General features: G+C 41.1%; 1 protein-coding gene across 1 annotated transcript; it reads right to left on the reverse strand.

The window, feature by feature from the left end:
* Positions 1-613: 613 nt before the first annotated feature.
* On the reverse strand, positions 614-8,505 carry si:ch211-243g18.2 (uncharacterized protein LOC559906 homolog). Its single transcript, XM_034547677.1, has 10 exons — positions 8,461-8,505; positions 6,670-6,943; positions 6,427-6,552; positions 5,878-5,960; positions 5,166-5,322; positions 3,796-3,960; positions 3,323-3,448; positions 2,344-2,561; positions 2,155-2,183; positions 614-1,157 (listed from the first exon to the last, which is right to left on the reverse strand). The coding sequence occupies exons 2-10, from the start codon at positions 6,931-6,933 to the stop codon at positions 1,042-1,044; spliced, it is 1,284 nt and encodes a 427-aa protein (XP_034403568.1). The 5' UTR covers positions 6,934-6,943; positions 8,461-8,505; the 3' UTR covers positions 614-1,041.
* Between the last annotated feature and the right edge of the window lie 13,241 nt (positions 8,506-21,746).

Below are 21,746 nucleotides of genomic sequence, written 5' to 3' on the forward strand. Positions count from 1 at the left end.
ATTGGCTCTTCCTGAACTTCACTCAAAGTTAAACTAAAAGAACTAGAGTAGAAAGGTGGTAGAACCGGAGCTTTGTGTTTATACCTATGTATATCCAGATGTTATCCCAGATGTTATCCCCATGTTTACTCATTCTATGACTACTTTAATTTCAAATGCTTATATCATTATTAGACACATTAAGGATGACGTTTAAGAGCCTAGATGCAGCCATCCTTTCGTCATGGTGCAGCCAGAAAATAAGCAGCTCTGGTCATATGACCATTTACACTAAACATGTGACACTGCACATATTTTAATTAGACCCTTTATTATTTCAATATGCGTTGGAAATATATTAATACATCATTAAGTAACATTTTTAGAGCCTTATAACTGAAAACCTTTTTTATGGTCAATGTTGTAAAGTACATTTGTTAATGTGTGTATAAATTATCTTAAAATATCTTTTTATCCAACTTGAGCAAGAAAGCCAGCTGCAACATCCCAGTAGCCCCAGAACTGAGTCCACCGAAGACAATGCCTATTGCCATTGGTTGATTTCAGCATTAAATGTTTATGTTTAAGTCAGAATGGACACAAGACATGGATTATAGAAACTTTATTTAGTCAGAGTGCAAACACAAAAAAGGTAAAGACAATTGAACAATAGCCTTGCAAAAGGAGAAAAGGTTTTATAAAGTAAACTTTTCCACACTAAGGAATAAATATCTTGTTTAAACAGCATTTTATTAGTAAGACTATGAAGATGGTTAGTCGGTTGCTCTCACACAAAGACGCAGACGTCTCTAATCTAAATGGGTTTAAGCATGCATAGCTACAGCAGTGCTGGACATATATACTGTCTGTTGTATTTACTGCAGAAACAAACATTTGATCAGAGCACTGATAAGTCAGCACTTCTCTGAAAACACAAACCATTCATAGTCAACCCATTCCCCTCAAAGGTCCTCTATTCAAAACAATATTTTCTCAGTTGCAAAGATAAATGATTGACAGTCCAGCTCTGTGTCATTTTCTGCCACTTTCTGTTCCTTCTTTTTATTTCTTGATCTCCTCGATCTGCTCCACCTCGCTGGATTCGTCCACCACTTTGCCGTCGATCATCGTCTGAGTCACCACCTTCACAATCTTCCTGGTGCGAACATCAGGCTCTTCTGCACAGACACAGATGACATGAGATGAGATGAGATGGAAGACGGGAGAAGAGCGACGAGGAAAATGGTATTCAATAAAAAGAGTTGAAACGACTAGTTTGAATGGGATCACATGAGATTTACACTGGTGAGAAAGTAAGCTGCGATGAAAAGAGATGATATTTCATGATGAAAAGAGATGATATTTCATGAGATGAGACGAAGGTTTGATGATATGGGATTGGACAAAAAGAGATGAGAGACAATGAGGTGGTGTGAGAGAGGAGAGAAGAGAAAACATTAGAGGAGGCACTGAGCCCAGAAGGGACATTAAAAATGAGGCGTATCATTTTAATGTCACGTTCCTCTGTAATGTTGAATCATGTGCCACCAAAAACAGGTTTTGTTTTTTTCTTTTCTTTAATAAACTTTTAAACTCTCCTGTCTCACGAAGGCGTCTTAAAGTATTTGGCTCTGTGTTGTACTTTGTCTTTTGATGTTGAACATTGCCAAAACACCTTGCAGCTTGCTTAATCAAGCCGCATGAGTCAGTCGGATTAGGACATAGTTACAAGTTGTTTCTGCGTGTTATTCAAAGGTGGGTGTGAAAACAGTTATCCCAATGTCGTAAGGTACGTCATTGGGAAAAATGTTTTCACACCCACCTTTGTTGCTATATGCTATATAGCTGAGCCGGTGGTGGCGTATGCATTGTGTTGCCGTGCATAAAACAGCCATTAGTCTGGGCCAATTGGGTGTGTGAATATGTGTCTGTCAATGCTGTCAGATTACAATATAAACGTATGTGAACAGTTTGCTGTACTTATCTCCTTCGTCATTACAGCTTTAGTTACTATTTGCCTCCCTGTTTCCTTCAGGTTGTGATAAGAATACCTGAATGAGCAGTGCTTCACTCTTTGCTGTGCTTAATACTGCGCTTGGACGTTATTCTGTTTCTCTGACGTACCAGCAGTGACTTCTTTTTACATCACTTAAATATTAAAAGCCAAGTGCTCACTTTTTGGTGGAGGAGGAACTTCCTTGACTCTGAGGGGCAGAAAGGAAACATGTTACAATTAGTATCTTTAAATTGACTTGAAAACAAGTTAAACACATTCATGAGAATAGTTCAAGAAATATGCCTGTCTGCTCTTTATGAGACTGATCTAAAACAGCTGTCACCCACACATCGGTCTACAACACTTACGTCTCCTCTCCCTCCAGCAGGCGCCTGTACGTGGCGATCTCCATCTCCAGGTTCTGCTTGATGCGGAGGAGCTGCTCGTAGTCGGTCTTGGTGCGCTGCATGTCCAGCCTGAGCTGCGAGAGGTCGTCCTCCAGCAGGCTCAGGGTGGCCTGCAGCCGCTCCATCTCAGAGGCGTATTTATGGCCCGTCTCACCCAGGTTACCTTCCAGCGCCGCCACCTGAGGAGAGAAAGGTGACATTGTGAGAGAGCTAACCTTCAGTACCTGACTCCATTATGTGCTTTCAATGGGCACATTTCCAGTAGAAATGAAAACCTCAGTGTCTCCTGATCCTGAAATTATTTCTCAAACCATTATCAACAAATACCCGTGAGCTGTAATGCCCTTGGCATTCAAAACAAAATCGCTGCTCAGACATGATTACCAATCTCACCACCGAAACTCACCCCCATACAATTTAACAACTGAATCCGCCATGTCTTACATGACTCATCAACGTGGGTGAACTTGTTTACTGTCAACACAGGATTAGAAGAGCCAAAAACATCATAATTTGTCTCAGACATTGATGTCAAGTCAAATAAACGGAATATGATTCCTGTGTTGTATCTAACAAATCCCTTGTAATCCCGGTATTTCTTTAACACCGTGCTATAATTCATCCTGGCGTTGTGAAAAGGTTATATAGTCATACTTTAAATTCATGGTTGTGGTGTTTGCACTGCTTTGTGTGGATTGGGGAAAAAGCAACATTATTGTGCTGCAATGTGCATATTGTTGAATTTCCTATTCCCAAATCAATTCAATTCTCTTCAGCAATCCATTCTCATGGAGCCAAAAGGTGTCGATGTGGAGACACCTCGTTCACCAAAAGATCTCTTTCACCACAGCGAATGCTTGTAGAATGAAATCCTCCTCTGTCCCGTGTGTGCCTGTGGGATCATGGGCCCCTCGCTCGCCCCTCAGGTGGAGCAGCTCACCTGTTTGTGCAGACCCTCCAGCTCCACCTCCAGGTTCTGCAGGAAGCGCTGCCTCTCGATCAGGTCGCTCTGAGCTCCTCTCAGAGCCTCGTTACTCTCCTTCACGTCATTCTGCACCGTCTCCAGCTGGACAGGACACAACAACATCACAGGAATGTATACTCTATACTGAAAATGCACGTGTTGAGGTATAATATATTGTGCTTCCTCTCATTCTGTCTGCTATTGCTTCTCAGATTGTTTCTATCTTTTAAGTTTCGTCTCGGCCTTCTCACAAACTTTGATCCAGTAGAATGAGTCAGGTGAAACTAACTAAATAATTCAATAAAGACATAAAAGCACATGTGATTAATTGTACATATACAGTAAACAATGAAATACATGATTACAATAAGGTGTAAGTTGCAGACCTATAATAAGGAATCACTTGATTAAAGATAATTCTCTCGTCATATGTCACTTGCTCCCCTCACCTTCTTGCAGTACCACTGCTCTGTTTGGTCCTTGTTCTTCTTGACAATCCCCTCATACTGGGAACGCAGGTCGGACAGAATGGTGCCCAGCTCCGGCCCGGTGGTCGACGCCACCTCCACATTCACCTCATCTCTGGCAAAGCGAGACTTCATCTGCTCCAGTTCCTGCAGGGGGAAACATATAACTTCTTAATTATCTTTTGTCACAGTGTGCATGTGTTTGTTTGTTTTCATTTAAAGAACCTCAACTTTAAGTTGTACAGTGTGTGAATATACAGTTGACATATCGAACAAGGAATAGTGGGTCCTTCACAGCAGGGTGGCACAGAGGATGTGAGGACATCTTCATAATTTAGGTGTCCTCCATCAATAGTTGATGGGGCAGAGCTCACCTTACCTGGCTTTTCAGCTCTCACACACACACACACACTATACTCTATTCATGATTATTTAGTGGATCTCTTTCACTCTCGTTTCTTTGTCACGCACACACACACACACACACGCACACGCACACACACACACACGCACACACACACACACACACACACACACACACACACACACACACACACACACACACACACACACACAATTGCCCAGCCTCTGTTGGGAAGTAAAGTTCACTTGTGTATTTTCTTTTATGCACAGTATTTGTATCCTTGCTGGGGAAGTGGGGGGGATAGTTTATACTTTCAACATAAATGACATAGTCCACTTTCCTCACACTGGACAGGGTCAAAACCTTCACATGTGATGAGATAAGACAAACAAGCAACTGTAAAATAAGTGTACATGGGTGATACATGTGCATAATGTATTACAGGATCAACTAAAGCCTAAGTAAGTCTCAGTGAGTGAAATTCATTCTCGATATCCACAGCTGGTCATGAATTGGATCGGTGCAGTTTTGTTCACATTGTGTTTTAGTAATCCTTGTCTTGGTGAGAAGGGGTAAATTAATCAGAGTTTCTTATTCACCCCCAGAGGACAGTAGTCCGGACGCCTCGAATCAGCTGATTGGGCCGAAAGAGCAGGTTTGCGAAACCAGATCCACCTGCTTCTTTTGTGTAGAGTAACCAGAGAATTACCTCTCTTTCTTACCCCCTGTATCGACACTTTTTATCTGTCCTCTTAGGCTCTAAGTAAGACCTCATGAGTCCACTAAAGTGGGCCAGCGCGATATCAAACAACTTGTTGTTCGTGAGGGCAGGTTGCAGAATAAGAGAGAGGACCAAAATGAAAATGAGACGAGGCCCATGTCGAGTAATGGAGAAGTAAATGTGCTAAACAGCGTTTTAAAAGACACCATAGAATGTGGGTGAAGAAGAAAAGAGGATGGATACAACATAGTTGCACATCAGACTCACCTCCTCGTGGTTTTTCTTGAGGAAGTACAGTTCTTCTTTCAGGCTGTCCAGATCTCCTCTCATGGAGGCTATGATCTGCTCGTGGTCGGTCTTGGCTTTTTTCAGAGCAACACAGTCTCGCTCCACAGACTGACACATGACCAGTTCTGTCTCCCACCTCAAGTCCAGATAGAGAGAGACAAAGGCAGAATTATTTACTTTCTTTACAATTGCTTACAAAATGCCTCATGAAGTTAAAAGACCTTTAAAGCTGTGATATGTCTGCAGAAGGAAAACAAGCATGTATATATAAGAAAGTTCTGTCCATCTCATGACATCGCTTTGCATAACTTTTAATAAACAACAACCTCAAGAATCTGTATGAACAGGAAATTGATGGTTAAAGCGGTCTAAATCAAAGTGATAGGATGTTTTTTCCAATTATTATTAATAATAATCAATATTTCAGTCGATATTCAATATATAAGTTGATGCAATATTACAATTACAGTAAATGTAACAAATATTAAACACTTAAATATTATGGTAATGCTAGCATGCTGCAGTTATTACACATATCCAGTGGCTGCCATTGCATGAAGTAGTTGTAGTCAAATATCAATCATATCATAATCATCATGGATTAAACTCTACAGTGCAAGAAGTCACAACAAAAATACAGACAACATAGCTTCACTTTTCCACCTTCCTACTTTAATCATTAGCCACTCACTTGATTCTGAAGTCATCGGCAGCCAGTTTAGCATTGTCAATCTCTAACAAGAGACGAGCATTTTCCAAGGTCCTCTTCCTCACCTGCCGAATATCAAAATAGAGAAACATTAGACTTTAACATCAATCATTAAAGTCAGTCGTTTGCTTCATGTACACTCACATGTTTAAATGTATAATGGCGGTAAAAGTGGGGTGCCAATGTTTCAAAAGACTCATGACTTGGTTTGAATCATTGATTGTCCAATAAGATGACGCATTACATTTTCCATAAACGGTAACTGTTTTACGTTTGGTAAAAATAGGCAAAAATAATGATTAATTCATTTGGCACAAGTTAACTCAAAGTTCAAGCGTAGGTCAAGGTTCTGCCTCGGATGGATCAAGTGATGCAGCTCCTGCACAAGTCCACATTTGCATTGGTGTTTTGGATATGTAAAATAACAAATGTCATCGTCATGAACCTTGAGCTTTTGTTCATTGAGATAAAACTTGTACAGACTGGCAATCTGAGTGCAGGTCAGTATAATGTATGTCCCTTCATGCCCACCTCTTGCTCAACAGCATGAGCTTGGGCCATCATGGAATCAAGGTCATGACCTTTGGGAATGCGGTCGAGCATCAGCTGCTTAATCTTCATCTCCAGGTCTGCGTTGGAGCGCTCCAGGGAACGCACCTGGAGGAAGACAAAGAGAAAGAGACAGTTTGATTCAGTGGTGACAAACGAAGATACACCCATCAGCCATTTGGCTGCCGACCAACAGCTCAACAGTGTGGGTTCACTGCGTCAGACCTTGTCCAGGTAGCTGGCCAGGCGGTTGTTCAGGCTCTTCATGGCTTCCTTATCGTTGATGCCGTTGCTGTGAAGGCCATTAAGTTTGAGGCTTGTTGGCCCGTTGAGTTCCTGGCTGACGGAGACCGAACGACTCAGAGGGCTGCTTGCAGTGAAAGACACGGAAGCGCGGGAGCGAGCGCGGCCGGTGTCCATCAGGGAGCGACTGGAAAAGGAGGGCTGACGGTTCACAGAGAAGCTTCTCACTGACATGCTGGAGGCCATGGTGGGGGGGCTGTGAGGCAAGAGGAAACAACATTACATGACGAGAGGAACAGAACAAGAGCAACATCACATGTGTTACACCCATCGCAGCTGCTAAAGGTTCACCGCTCCAAATAGACACTGGATGGATGTTCAAATTACACGTCATAAGGGAAATACTTCAAATACCAGACTCATTGCAGCCATTTAAATGACATGAGATCTGGCTGGGGAAAAGCTCTTTTGTGGCCCTTAGGTAAATGTGTTTTATTCCAGCATTTGGGAGCTAAATGCAAGTAGGACCTTATATTCAAGACCACTAAAAATGATGAAAGGAGTCTTTCAATGAGTGTTCATTTGGCCGACTAGTGGCTTTTCAAATGAACCATCTGCATGGAAGACATTCACTGACTGTGGCCACAGCCTCTTCAGTCTGTCCATCTCGGCTCCATTCAAATACAGCTTCAACTCAAGTCAGTGTAAAATCTAAATGGAAATGAGCAACGCTCAACCCCGGGTCGAAGGAGAGCCTCTCAGCGGGACTAAGAACGCTCTCATATAGTCTATTACTATGATAATAAGGTGCATGTTGTATTCAAGAAGATACTAATGGAGGATTCAGGAAAATAGGGGTAAAAAGTGAGGAGATAAAAAGTGTCTACAAAAAATTGATTTCATAAAAGGTTAGGACCATGGAGACGTAGTTAGATCTTATAAAAGAATATGAATATAATGTCTCTGTTTAGATCCAGTGCACAAAAAATAATGAATTCTCAGTGTTACTTTGTATAAATACCTCATATTTTATCCCCTCCTTATTAACCTCATTTGATGGTATGTATAACAGGTGTTCACATTACTTCCTGGACTTCTAAGTGTGACTCGTTATTCTATGGATGTCAAACATGGACAGTGAATCTTTGTCTGTGTGTGTGTGCATGTGTATGTGTGTGTGTGTGTGTGTGTGGGTGTGTCTGTGTCTGTGTCTGTGTGTGTGTGTGTGTGTGTGTGTGTGTGTGTTTGTGTGTGTGTGTGGGTGTGTCTGTGTGTGTGTGTGTGTGTGTGTGTGGATTAGCGGGAAAGGGGACCTGTCCGTCTCTCTGTCACTTGATCCTTGCAACACCGTTCCCACAAAACTACAAAGGACCCAGCAGGAGACAGACGGTCCTTGTTCAGATGAAAGATAGAGCTTGGGAAAATGATCGGGAAAATATTCGGAGTGAATTCCAGTGACACAAAGAAACACTTTGTTCAGTAGGAAATGGGAATTATTTTTTTTTTTTAAATCATCTCATCATTAGCCGACAAATAGTTGTGTTGACAACTGTTGAATGAAAGAGAGCAAGAATAAAAGATGGATTTCCTGGAAATTGGTAGTAGCTTTTTCTTCCAATTATCATTTTCATTCAGATAGCTTCATCTTTTCCAGTCTCAAGTAATACACTTAATAAAAGTACCTGGTGGAATTGCTGAAAACAATATAAATCAATCATTCTAATAAATCAAATTGCTATGAAATGATACATTTTTAAAAAGCATCCTACTCACCAAGGTTTTCTTCAGATAGAGGCTCTTCTGGATCCAGAGGAATACTGGAGGATTGGTGCTGCTGATGCTACAGGTGAGCTTTTATGCAGGTGTACAGGAAGTGGGAGGGGCTAGCTCTAAACAGGAGGCGCATTACATGAAGAGAGGAACAGAACAAGATCACATGTTTTACATGAGTTGCATGTGTTCACTGCACCGGAATATCTTGATATGGGCTCTTTTGATGAAACTGTAACATGTTCCCCTGCCTTGGGGTGCATGCAATAATCTGAGATACCCCATGCTCACATTGTACCTTTATTCACAGTTTCAGAATAAATGTTGTAGGTCTGTAGGACAATAATCAGCTCTGATAAGAAGCATTTCTACTTTTTTGAAAAACTTTTTTATCAATTCTGTAGAGTTTGGCTTAGATTTATACTTCGTAGTCTTTGTCTTCATCTTCCCTTTTGTCCTAATGTCTAAAGACAGACAATACTGTTTGGAATAGTAATTTGTATGTAGCCTAGAAATGTTACGTTTCCACATCTCCCTTGTGTATCCTGCTCATTTGGACAATAATTGACTTCCAAACTATAGTTGCGACGTCATAACAACGAGGAAACAGACAGATGTGAAAACAGCCTTCTAGGGTAAAACTGCACATCGAGGGGACTTATATATGGTGAACATATTCACAATCAACTTCCTTGTGACACATCCAGCAGACGCACGGCACGACACAATCATTCATTTGCAGTCGTGTTTCTGGCCACCTTGAGAATGTAAGGTCAGTACTCACTCTCCTTTTAGCTCCATTTTATTTGAGTTGCTGAGAGAAATGGCAGCTAAACGCTCCATTTTGTTTGCAAGCTGGTTGCTGCCTGTATGCTGATCACAATAAAGCATGCCTTTGCATCTGTGGTATTATATATCTCATTATCATCACCAGCTCTTTATTGTTTGTATTTAGGTGGGTGGCGCCCTATGCAGCTCTCTGGAGCCTTCCTGCCTTGCAGTCAGTCATCTCGTTGCAACCTGACGCTCCTACCAGTCGGAGATAAAATATTCAACAAGTTGCTCACAAAGAAAACAAGCTGGCCGAAGCACTTTGGAACAAACACACACACACACACACACACACACACTCCAACAGACATAGTTGTCAATTACACGATGCTGTAACTATAACTCTTTGAACTTTGTCCGTGCACAATCTCATACAAACATTGAGGAATGTGTGATATTATGAATTTGTGCTTGACACATATTATCATATTCAAATACAAGAGAAGGAAATGTTCTTTTCGTCCATTGGAAATGTTTCCATTTGTATCCTCAAACATTCTGTATTTAGTTCCGGCAAATTGTATTTGAGCAAACATGTAATCACTCTATTATCATATACTGTATTAGTTCATGACTTATTTTTCTTGTGTACACTAGAACCACTTCCTGTAATGCAGTCATGATAGTTCTCTGCAATCTATCTATCAACATTAGAAACAAACCAGCTAAAAATCCTCTCAATACTCTGGTCTCAATTTACCATTTTGTAGTTCCCAGAACCATAGTGGTCAAGGAATTATTATATGTATTTGATATGGGTAACACAACGTATTTGCATTACATTATTGCTAATTATGTCTCAAAACGTTTGCAGTGCCCTTATTGTATATATTGCCATTGGACACCAGTCAGGGATCTGCAGCGTTACAGCTATAATCTATCTCCACTCTGTGGTGAAGACTAGTCAATACAAGTGAAATTCACAACAAAGCAGGTGGCAGTACTTCCCAAAAGAGGGCAGTAACAAGCTGTAGTTAGCTTTAGTCTGATCATCCCAACAGACAACTACATGGATTTACCATGTTTATAAATGCTTGGTAGATTAAATGTAATTTAAAATGGGTTTGAATGAAATTTAAATAAAAATGAATATATCATTATATCCCTTTAGCATTTAGTATTGCCTTTTAACTTCCAATTGGCCTTAATGGGACAGTTCCAAATGAAATATTTGTTTCCCTTTTGCTATTTATCGATATGGTTTCCTTCTTTTGAATATAATGGGCACATTTGAAAAACAGAAATGTATCTTTCCAGAAATCATCTGCAGACCTTGTTGTCAGCCATTTCAAGTAGAAACGACTGTTGAAAGAAAATAGTTCCAACAAGAAATTGCTAACCAGAAAGAATACAAAATTATCTGTGGATTTAAGATGCATTGCTATTGAATCTTTCCAATTATTTTTTTTTGCTTTGAGCCCCACAAGCTGATATAGTCCCCCATATAGCCCCGTTATATTGGAGAAAAGGCAGATATCTCTATGAACAATATCCTTAAAAACAAGGCAACGCATACCAAAATAATCTAGATGTATTAATAGCACTACAGGTAAGAGAATGATTCATTTAAGGTTGGGAAATTAGTCTGTCTAACAGTTTAAATATACACAGTATATTATTTATCTGCTTTTGTCAGGTCTTCGTTGAAGCTAAATTATATTCACTCTGTGTAGTGAATATTCCCCAATCAGGAATGTATGAGGAGAAGCTGATTACCAGGTATTGTGGTGCAAGTGAGGCTGGCACAATCAATGCTGGTTTTATCTCAACAGATGTACCATATATTCTCACAAGACACAAGATACAAATATTACTGGCAAGAATCAACAAATCAAACCTAATTCTAACATCAATAACTCAATGTACTGTTTATGTACTCAGAGCAAGGAAACTCAGAGTTTCAATCAGACAAACAAGAGAACCCGGGTTCTGCTGCAGTTAGTTCATAGGGCTCACCCCTGAACTCAGCCCCATATATGTAGGCTCTATACAAGCCGGGCTCCTCCCACTTCCTGCTCTTCCTCAAACAGCTCCGCCTCCAGACCTGTTCCTCACAACACACTGAGTGAAATATTCAATAAATAAAAAGATACAACAAACAGGCTGCTTTGTACCAAATCTACCGCTAAATATGAGGTAAATCAAATATGATCAACCTATCCTCTTACTGTCACTTTCTCACTCTCTTTCTTCTGTCTCTCTCTCCCTCCTTCAGCCAGGGTGGATCAGAGTTTGGTTGTTAAAAAAATAAACAGGTGATTAGACTGGCAGGATGTCAGGATACTACTCATGACTCCACTTGACCCCTCACGACCTCTGTCACAAGCGATCATGTGACCGCGCCAGCAAAATGCAAGCACAGCAGAGAGGAGAGACAACACTGTGGTACCATAGACACCCGGTCAGGCCATCAATTTCATAATAACAAAATTATGTGGTTTGTTTGGATGATGACATTTGTGAAATTCACCCTGATATCAGCAAGACAGCTTCGGACGAACACAAAACCCACTTGTGATTTTATTTGTTAGTTTAGAAGGGAAAGATTTAACTGTGAGTTGATGACGCATAAAATAACATACATACATCAAAGCACAAATACACACGTGAGAGCCAGCGTAAATATATACACATTTAAAACACCAGACCACCTGTGGAAACAGAATATGTGTAGATGGAGCAGGTAAAGTCCTGAAAAAGAACTTCTTGGAGACACAAACCTGAGATCTCTTCAGCATCACTGTGTGCAACATCCTCGCTGCTCTGGCCGTGAACATGACTGACGCTTCTCAATAGTCATTTTGCTCCTGAAGTGATTGCTTCCTGTTACTATTCTGTTGCTGGCAGGAGTCACTTGCATTCCTGTTGGCTGACAGACAGACAGACAAACAAACAAACACAGACAGACAGACAGACAGACAGACAGCCTGAGCCACAGATGAGCAAGCATGCAAAGAAAAATCAGTCCATTCCACAACTTTTCATTGGGTATTTAATCTTCATCTGCAGATCAAAGGTTCTGGGTCCCAGAAAACAGGAGAAATGTGTTTTTACTGCGAGTCTGCAGAGCCCCCAACCGGAAAACAATAAATCAGTGTAAGAGGTGTGTGCTGGTAATAATTCAACTAAGTTCAATCACTGATTGTGGGAGCTGATGCAAGTGATGCAATTGAGGCCACAGATACATAAAGCATTACTACTCTGTGAACAATTATCAATTGACTGCTGGCTGTAAACCAAATTAGCCTTTGGGGATATTAAAGCTTTAATCTACTCAACTCTAATAGATATAGGCCTATGTATGCAATCATTCACATTTGAATAAGAATCATATTAAGGATACCGCAGGCCATAAAGTATGATATCATATCATGAAGCTTATCCGTTGGCTGACCTTGTCCATAACGAGTTTGAGACTCTAAATGACATAGTCTCAACTGCAGGCTGTTCTTTTCCCCCCCAAATCAATATTTCTGCAGCTTTTCCTCGACTTTGTTTCTCACAGTTTCCCATCAAAAGTTTAAATCGAGGGTAATAACTGGAAGTAGATTCCGTATTCCACCAATTTAAGGAACTGAAAGCCCCGCTCCGCTCCAGACCCTGATTGATGCAATTTTGGCCAAGAGTCCCCGTTTGATGGGCGGACGTCAGGACGCCAGCCGTTCTCTGATAAGGAGATAAGAATCTGCAGCCCAGAAATTACACACCGATAACAACATATGTGAGCAGCTCAGGAGGTCAGCACCTGCACTCGCTCTTTCTTTTCCCTTGCTTGAACTCTACGTTTTTGAAGGGGACACACGCACACACACACACACACAAACACACACACACACACACACACACACACACGCACACATAACCTTTCGTAAATGGTGGGTTGTTTTTAAGTGGCTCTTTAGTCAAAAGAATGCTAAATATTGTTATAATTATTATTTTGGGTCACAAAAATGAGTCTTGGAGAATAAATATAAATCATTTAGAAATGTTTTTGTCATTACAAATCTTTAAAACAAATGTTTATGAAAAAAGGACTGAGGCTCTAAACAAGACACACAAGACAATAATGACACTGCTCTGTAATCCGTCGCTAATGTGATCATTGGATGTTTGTTTTGAGGGAGAGAGCTCAAAATCCGATGTTGCTCATCTTTCCTTCATTTGGTCCCATTAACCGCTGGCAGCACTCTTGTTTTTCCGTTGTTGTTGAAAGAAACCCTTTCATATTCATATTCCATGTTCTGAAGCCTGCACTGCAGTGTGTGTGTGTGTGTGTGTGTGTGTGTGTGTGTGTGTGTGTGTGTGTGTGTGTGTGTGTGTCTGTGTGTGTGTGTTTTGTGGAACTCCATAAAAAAATATGCTCTCCAAAATATGAGTTTAATGGACACAAAATGAACTAAAACAGGAACATTGTTAGTGCTGAGGGTTACATACTGATAGGTGCTTATTAGCAGCATGAAACCTTGTCATTGTAACAAGGCCCCTAATGAACTGCTATTAATATAATGACATAAGTATGACTCCTGTTAAAACTAAATGAAACTGAACTTTCATCTATATTGAGCATATGTGGTATATTTTGAAAAATAAATAATAATACTTCTGATTTAGTCCACCGTGAATGAAAAAAGAAAAGTCACAATTCATCTTGAAAAAGGGAAACATTTGTCACAACGAAGACGAAAACTTAAAGCCAAGCGTCATTAATGGGGGCAGTGGACTTCAACTGCAGTTAATTGGGTAAAGTAAAAGCAGAAATTAATATTTGAAATATAACAACATTTTCTAATAAATTACATGATATTAGCAATTAGCCCGTACCTTGAGCCTGATTAAAAAAGAAATACTCCGAAAACCTTCAAAGGGCTTGTCCTGCTCGATGTTACATGTGTCACATTTGACAACAGGGAAATAAAGAGTATACTTCTTCTTCTTCTTTTTTTTAGCACTGACTGAGTGACATGATACATTTCGGTGCTTCTCGCTCAAAGTAAGTTGTTGATCAATATGCCCAGCGGGTATGATGAATATGCACGAGGCGTCCGCCGCGGCGGCCCGGTAATTGCCGGTCGTCAGGGGTGGCAGGCTCGGTAATTTGCATCTTGGGGATCCTGCAATCAGCGTGCTATTCATTAGCGCGCCAGCCGCTTCATCTGCTGGCCACTCAGAGCTGCCAATCTCCCCTCGGCAGCCAAAGCATTTGAAAAAAAAAAAAATGAATGGAAAAGTTTCAATTACAAGCCGGCGGGTAGTGGTGTAACAAGTCTTAAACCCTATATTTAGGCTGTTTTATGCAGGTGATTGACTGTTACTGCATTGTGAGAGAGAGAATGGAGGGGGGAGCTCATTGAAACAACCATAATCTCATGTATTTCATATGACCTTTATCTCAGGGTCCGCATTCACAGGGGGAGAGGATGGTGGCTATAGGACATCTTTGCCCGTCTCAAGAGGGCCGTCAGCACTGAGGGGGGAAGGGTTACATGGAAGAAAGCTTATTATTCCTCTATAAGTGAACACTGGCACTCACAGCTATTGCCTCATGAAGAACGGGCTACAGGCTGGGAATCTATCTTTCTTTTTTTTTTTGCAACAATAATGCAGTTGTTTCCAGTCTGATGCCAACATATGGTCACAAATGACGTTGTTTATCAAAGCAGGAAAAGACAGTTATGAGCACATTTATCTTTTTTCTCCTCACTGCCATAATCCCACAAATATATTTGACAGCTTGTATGTTGGACACACGAGACTTCTCACTTTTATTTCCTGCATCCTGTCTGTGCTGTTTCCCTTGTGCTTTATTTCTTATTTTCAACCCTTACTTTCGAAAAGAGGATGCACTACTGTTAAAGCTTTATCTTGATGACTTGTGAGCCCTGGGGATGTGTCACTTGTGTGTGTGTGTGTGTGTGTGTGTGTGTGTGTGTGTGTGTGTGTGTGTGTGTGTTTGTGTGTGTGTGCCAGCATGCAGGAAGGGAGTTCCTTGTGGGAGAAGTGAAGGGGTTCCAGGAGAAGTGAGTGCCAAAAGAGTATACGTGTGTGTGTCGTGAATCTTCTATTGTTTTACATCGACATCGTCGCTGTTTCCTGCATCATAAATCTACATGAACAGACAATAATATACATTATTTATTTATTAAAAAACAGACACAATTAGTGTATGCACAAAACCTACAAACATGTGCAGATACAAAAAAAGAAATAATGCATGTAAATGCTGCTAATAACTAATAATATCCTCACACACATTTGCAAATAAACAGGCACACAAAAACACACACACACACACACCTCCTCTCTGCACAAACAGCTCCTTTGCCCTGCCATTGTCTGACAGAGGAAGCCTGCGAGTGGAGAAGGAGGTCGGATCTTGTCCTGAGCTGAAGGAGAGCGCAGGGCAAGAGGGGGCAGATGGAGAGAAAACACCAGGATGGAGAGACGAGGCCGAGAGGACGCAGAGCGGAAGAGGAAGAGGAAGAAGAGGAGGAGGCAAGATGGTGTTTCCCAAAAATTCAGAGCTTTACTGACGTAGACTTCGACCAGCTGTGAGTAAAGCAGTTTGAATCTGAGCTGAGGTTAAAAATAAAGATGTATATAAACATGTATTAAGAAAAAATATCTTTTTTTTAGGACAAGGCAGTTATTTTTAGGAGAGGCAGTTATTCGCCTCTCATGGTCTCAGATGAATTTATTAGAAGATCAATAAAAATAAAACCAATTTTACAGTAATGTCTGTCTGACTCTCTCTCTCTCTCTCTCTCTCTCTCTCTCTCTCTCTCTCTCTCTCTCTCTCTAACTCTCTAACTCTCTCTCACACACACACACTCACACACACCCTCATCAATCAGCACTGATGGCTTCATAATGGTGTCTGCTAACTGTATAGAAATACTTTTAATTGGCTAGGAGCTATTTAACTGATTAAAGCCACCACATCAATCTATGTGTGCATAAGTGAGTGTGTTTGTGTGTGTGAGTGATATATTATTTATATGGTCATAAAGAGCAAACAGACACAGTGATTAATATGTGAAGGCTGAAACAAAGCAGACAGTAGTCTAATTAAAACAATATTGTTGAGGTTTTTGAAGTCTTTTGGGCCTGGTTAGTTTTTATTTTTGGTGATTTCAGCAGAACAAATTGTTAATATGATATGTGGTCCCCGGACGATACGGACTCTTCCTTTAGTGCCACCTTCAAGTTGTCAAGTTACATAAAAAGTGATGCTTGAGAATACCTTTTTATTACCTTTATTGATCCAATAACCTTTCATCTAAAATATGTATCTGTCCAATAATTTGGTTTAGTACATAATATCTGCAAAAAACACACTAAACTAAGATATGAACATGGTTAATATCATACATGCTGAACATCAGCACCTTAGCATTTTAACTTTGAGCATGTTAACATTAGCATTAGCATTCAGGCCAAAGCACTGGAGGACTGTCATTGAGAAATCACCCGAGTTGGACTGCAAATTACATTTTTCAACTGCTACTGCTTGATCTGTCACAGACATAAAAAAATAAAAAAATCACCTTACAACGTACTGCATAACATTTGGATGTGATATGGTCATCAGGAGACAGATTTCTGCCACTCATTCATAGTAACAGCTACTCCTTTGTTGTCTTTGCACCACACCCCTGTATCATTGAAACTCTAAACTAAAAGCAATTTCTATAATCACTGAAACAACATGAATAATTCGACATGCATCTGTCAAATTGTTATATGCAACACCTCGCCCAATTCTGCTTCGATGCAAATTTTTGCTGTGCTATTGCAACTGGACTCTCACTTTCTATCGCAGACACACACACACGCACACACACACACACACACACAGAAAATCCCCTTCTCCAAATGACTGAAATAACACTATTACGTTTGCCATCATCGTGTCAAAACCCTTTTCAGTGTCAGTCTGTCTCGCCCAGCATGGCTGACCGGACCTGCAGCTGTCAAAATTCACAAAAAATAATAAAGTCTCCTCGAGACCCAAGAAGAAGAAGAAGAAGAAGAAGAGAGGAGCAGTTGAAAGGTAAGGTGAATTCCAGGGAAGTGAAACTCTGGGAATTTATGGTGCTCCTTGTCCGCTTTAGAACAACAACCCCTTCTTTTTGCTGAGAGGTGTGAGCGGTACGCCAGCACCGTCGCGCCTTCTTAGACCTGAAAAGAAAGAAAGCCTGTGGAGACCTCTGAAACCACGGCAACCTCACGGCCCTGCCCACAGAGACACCTTGACACGCACCTGTCAAAGATGTCAATACGCTGTATGTGCACGTGCACAAGAGAGAGAGAGACTGAGGGGGAGACATAAAGTGTGAGTGAGTGGAGTGTGCAGTGCAGCTCTGTGGGTGGCAGAGGAGAGGGATCACTGGATCTGACAGGAGCTATTTGACTAATCCAAAACAACAGCTGTAAGGTAGGGATGAGGGGATGATGAGGGGGGAGGAGGGGTGTACAGGAGGTGAAGGGTGGGGGGGGGGTGGAGGGATGTCAGTTAAGGGTTAGGATTTTGGGAGAAAGGGGAATTATGGAAAGAGAATATGAAAATGAATTCCGCATGTAAGCCCCCGAGGGGGGAAAGATCCTAAAACACTGCAAATAGAGAAAGAAAATGTTGGACAGGACAAAAAGAAAAGAGGAGGGTGAGGTGATGTGAGTGTAACTGGGAGGGAGAGAGACAAAAGGGGGGAGAGAGGAAACGGGGAAACCTAACCGGGTATCGCTGGAGGTTGCATCCATTAACCTCCACACAGGGGGTTGTATCAGCACACGCCGGCTACACGGGTGAGAATGATTACACTCCCACCTACACACACCGTCCCCACGCATACACAGCCTTCATTACACATCTGGTTGAGTTTTATTGAGGGAAGCTGCATTGGGGTGGTCTTCGCTCCTCTAACAGGTCTGTCCTGTTAACACGGCCCGGCCACAGAGAGTCCATCACCCTGTGGGGCAGCATCTTCACGTCTCACCATCTCATCTCTGTGCAGTTCAGCAACACTCAACAATGGCGGCTGGTGGGGAAAACACAATGGTTTGACATTTTGGGTATATGTATTTATTTGCCTTCTTGCCAAGGGTTACATGAGAAAATTGGTATATGTTCGTTAAATGCATGTGCGGCTAGAGCCTGCAGCCTGTTGGCTTAGCATAATGACTGGAAACGGTTCCTTCCAAGGTGACAAAATCCACTCTCACCTCTCAAGCTGACTAATAAAGACATTACGTATTATTTGTTTAATCCGTACAAAACCTGAAGTGAAAAAAACAACAATGTGAGCCCATCCAAGAAATAGTCTGGCAAATAACCCTCCATAAAACCACAACTTTTATGGAGAGGAAACCTCAGAGTTGGCTCCCCTTCATTTGTTTTTGCCTTTATTGGATATAGTGATACAATTGGATAGAGTGATAAAAAAGAGAGAAGAGCGACATGTGATGGTAAATGTGGAAGTAACTGAAACCTAACCAGGGATGCTGCGGTTACTTGTCATGCTAATCAACCAGAACTAAACAACAAGCAGCACAGATCGATATGGAAGCCTCTGAAAAGTTTCTTCAGCTTCAGATTTTCTCATCCTTCGTCAAGATGATTAATTATTTCTAGTAAGTGGGACAATGATTTAAAAGTGTTTCCCGATTGTTCAGTTACTATAATTATATTATGTGTGGAAGACTCATTAAGTCAAAAACCATCACTACCAAAGGCAAAAACTGTATTTATGCATCAACAGAACAATATAACTTTCTTTTTAAATTGTGTAGACATTTAAGTAATGCAACAGCTGATGAATATATTACTATTACTTTTCGACATATAATTCCTAAAATAGTATGGGACAGTAAGCACTAAACTTTGAGGCCTTTTCAAAATAAGATACATAAGAATAATACATAACATGCTGGCATGCTGGCATGCGTCAGATAAAAACTAAAACATCTGGGCACTGTAGTTTTCACTGAACTTAACTCAAACACAAGTAAACGGAGCATTTCCAGGAGACTATTTTCAGCCGTGGAATCGGTGCGCTGTCGAGGAAGCTGTTTACTGCAGCTGGTTGGATCGACTTAAAATAAACTGCAGACATGTCACGCAGTGCAACTGTGTGGCTCGTTGCAGTTATGGGATAGAGATGTTCTGTGATTCTGTATCCACAGGTGATAAACGGTGCATTGCATTCTGTTTATGTTGAAATATCAAGTAAAATCACTTCATTTAAGTGTGTATTTTTTTTCATTTTCGCTTCTCTTCATGGCCCAAATGTGAAAAAAACAAACATGAGGTTAAACTGGAACCCAGACCCCTCTACATACCGAGACGGAGGTCTGCGATCTGCGGTTCTGGTTCTGCCCATGGGGACTTGGCCGTGAAGCCCAGTTTCTGTGGCTGCAGACCAAACCATGAACAGGAACCCTTTCCCTCACAGATCTCCTCTAAATGTCTGGCTTCCCTCATCTCTCTCCTCAGTGTCTCCTCGATCCCGCTACAGAAACCGTGAGAGCAAAATGGGCTTCTTCTTCTTTTTCTTCTTCTTCTTCTCTGCTCCCATTGCTGTGGTACCGCGGAAGGTTTTTTTTTTTGGCTGAGGTATTCTAAGGCATCACTTTGATGGGATCAGGCCATGTTTGGTCATGAATGTGGTTTTGGGTGAAAAAAATATAACTGAAATGGAATGAAAAGTGACAGGGTAAAACACTTGAGGGTGAAGGGCTGAACGGCTTTGGCCCAACCGATGCAGCCGGTATAACTATCCAGGTGGTTCTGGTCGCTTTGGCTGGAGCTCTGAGAAAATGAACAACTGTCTGCGGGGTCAGCAATCTGATATAAAGAAGAAACACATATGACAGCATGAAGATGATATGACAGCATGAAATCAAGCTTTTATTTGAGAAACGTTACAAAAAAAAACACACAACAGTATTGTATTATTTCATTGTATTTATGTTTATAATGCTAAAATGATCTTATAACTCAAGTTTAGGCCCCTTAGAATGATGATCCATTTCCCTCAAAAACACCCTCTTAACCTCCCGGATAAATCTGGAGGTCTAGACCTGCACTCCTCTTTAAAGTCACTTTGGGAACTTTAAACACGCCTTCATGTCTGATTGGTCTCAGTTCTTCAGTAACTTATACAAAGCAGCTCCTGCACCATGCATGTGTGTGTGTGTATGTATGTGTGTGTGTGTGTGTGTGTGTGTGTGTGTGTGTGTGTGTGTGTGTTGAAGTGCTCATGACTGCATCTTGGACCTAAGTATCAACAGATGCTGCGCTGACCTCAGAGGCTTCCTGGAAAGGGAAATTTGTCAAAATGAAGCAGGAAAAAGAGAGAGCAGCAGTTTAGGTAAATGTAACATATAGGACACACACTTCCAGACACACACACAAATGCAGCACAGGCACACTTACAGTATACATATGCCCCTTCACATACTGAACTCACACACACCAAGGTTGCAGTAGTTTACTGTTACACGGGATGCACACAGTGAATAATCACAAATACACAGTTTCAAAAAAGGGAACAAATATTCTACACACACACACATACACACCTTCCTGTGGTACTTTAAGTAAACCGCATACGTGGATTGACACAGACTAACAGATTTATCACAAAGAATATTTCAAATGGTGAAGAGTTGAGGAAGAGTGCAAATTCACTTTGATTTATTCACTTGCAACATGTAAGGTAATAAATATCCACGAGGAGCCAATGCAGATTGTTTTTAGATAAAAATACCAGATTTTAAAGACTTAAGAACTGAAACCGCAGAAATATAATCTGAAATAAAGAAAATATAGAAAAACATATCATCTAACCTTCCATTGAATTGTATGTTTCAGGAAAAGAAAACAACACAATGCATCAGTGCAGCTGAAAACGATATCTCCAGAAGAGGAAAGATGCCGCATAATGCAATTTTGGATAAAGGACAATTCCCTGCTGATGAATTGAAAGAACATTTGAAACACGGCCATGTAGAACAACTCCTGTTCCTTCTTTGGCTTCACTCCGGGGGAGCAGGTTCTAGAGCGATAACATTAAATTATTTGATGTGTGATTTGATGCCTCAGCGCCTCACTGAGAACCACATTGCCCTCTAAACATGTCTCCTTTTCTTTCTTTCTTTCCTTCCTTTTTCTTTCTTTCTTTTCTTTCTTCAGCACCGGAGGCAATCACGCTATCTCGGTGACGAACAAGCGGCCTGACCGCATGATATCACCTCTTTAGGAAAACAAGAGGAAACGCGTGCCAGTTACTCTCACATGTGATCAATTATTTGCCGGTGAAGTCGGGATGGGGGGAAAAATGTTCAGCCATTAGCCCTTTAGTGCAGGGATCATACTGAGGGTAATAGTGACTAAACACTGAATAAACACATTTGACTAATAGGTCATTCGAACCTGAAGCGTGGAAGGTGGGCCTGTTGAT

Source organism: Cyclopterus lumpus, chromosome 12 (genome assembly GCF_009769545.1).
Source record: "Cyclopterus lumpus isolate fCycLum1 chromosome 12, fCycLum1.pri, whole genome shotgun sequence".
NCBI lineage: Eukaryota > Metazoa > Chordata > Actinopteri > Perciformes > Cyclopteridae > Cyclopterus > Cyclopterus lumpus.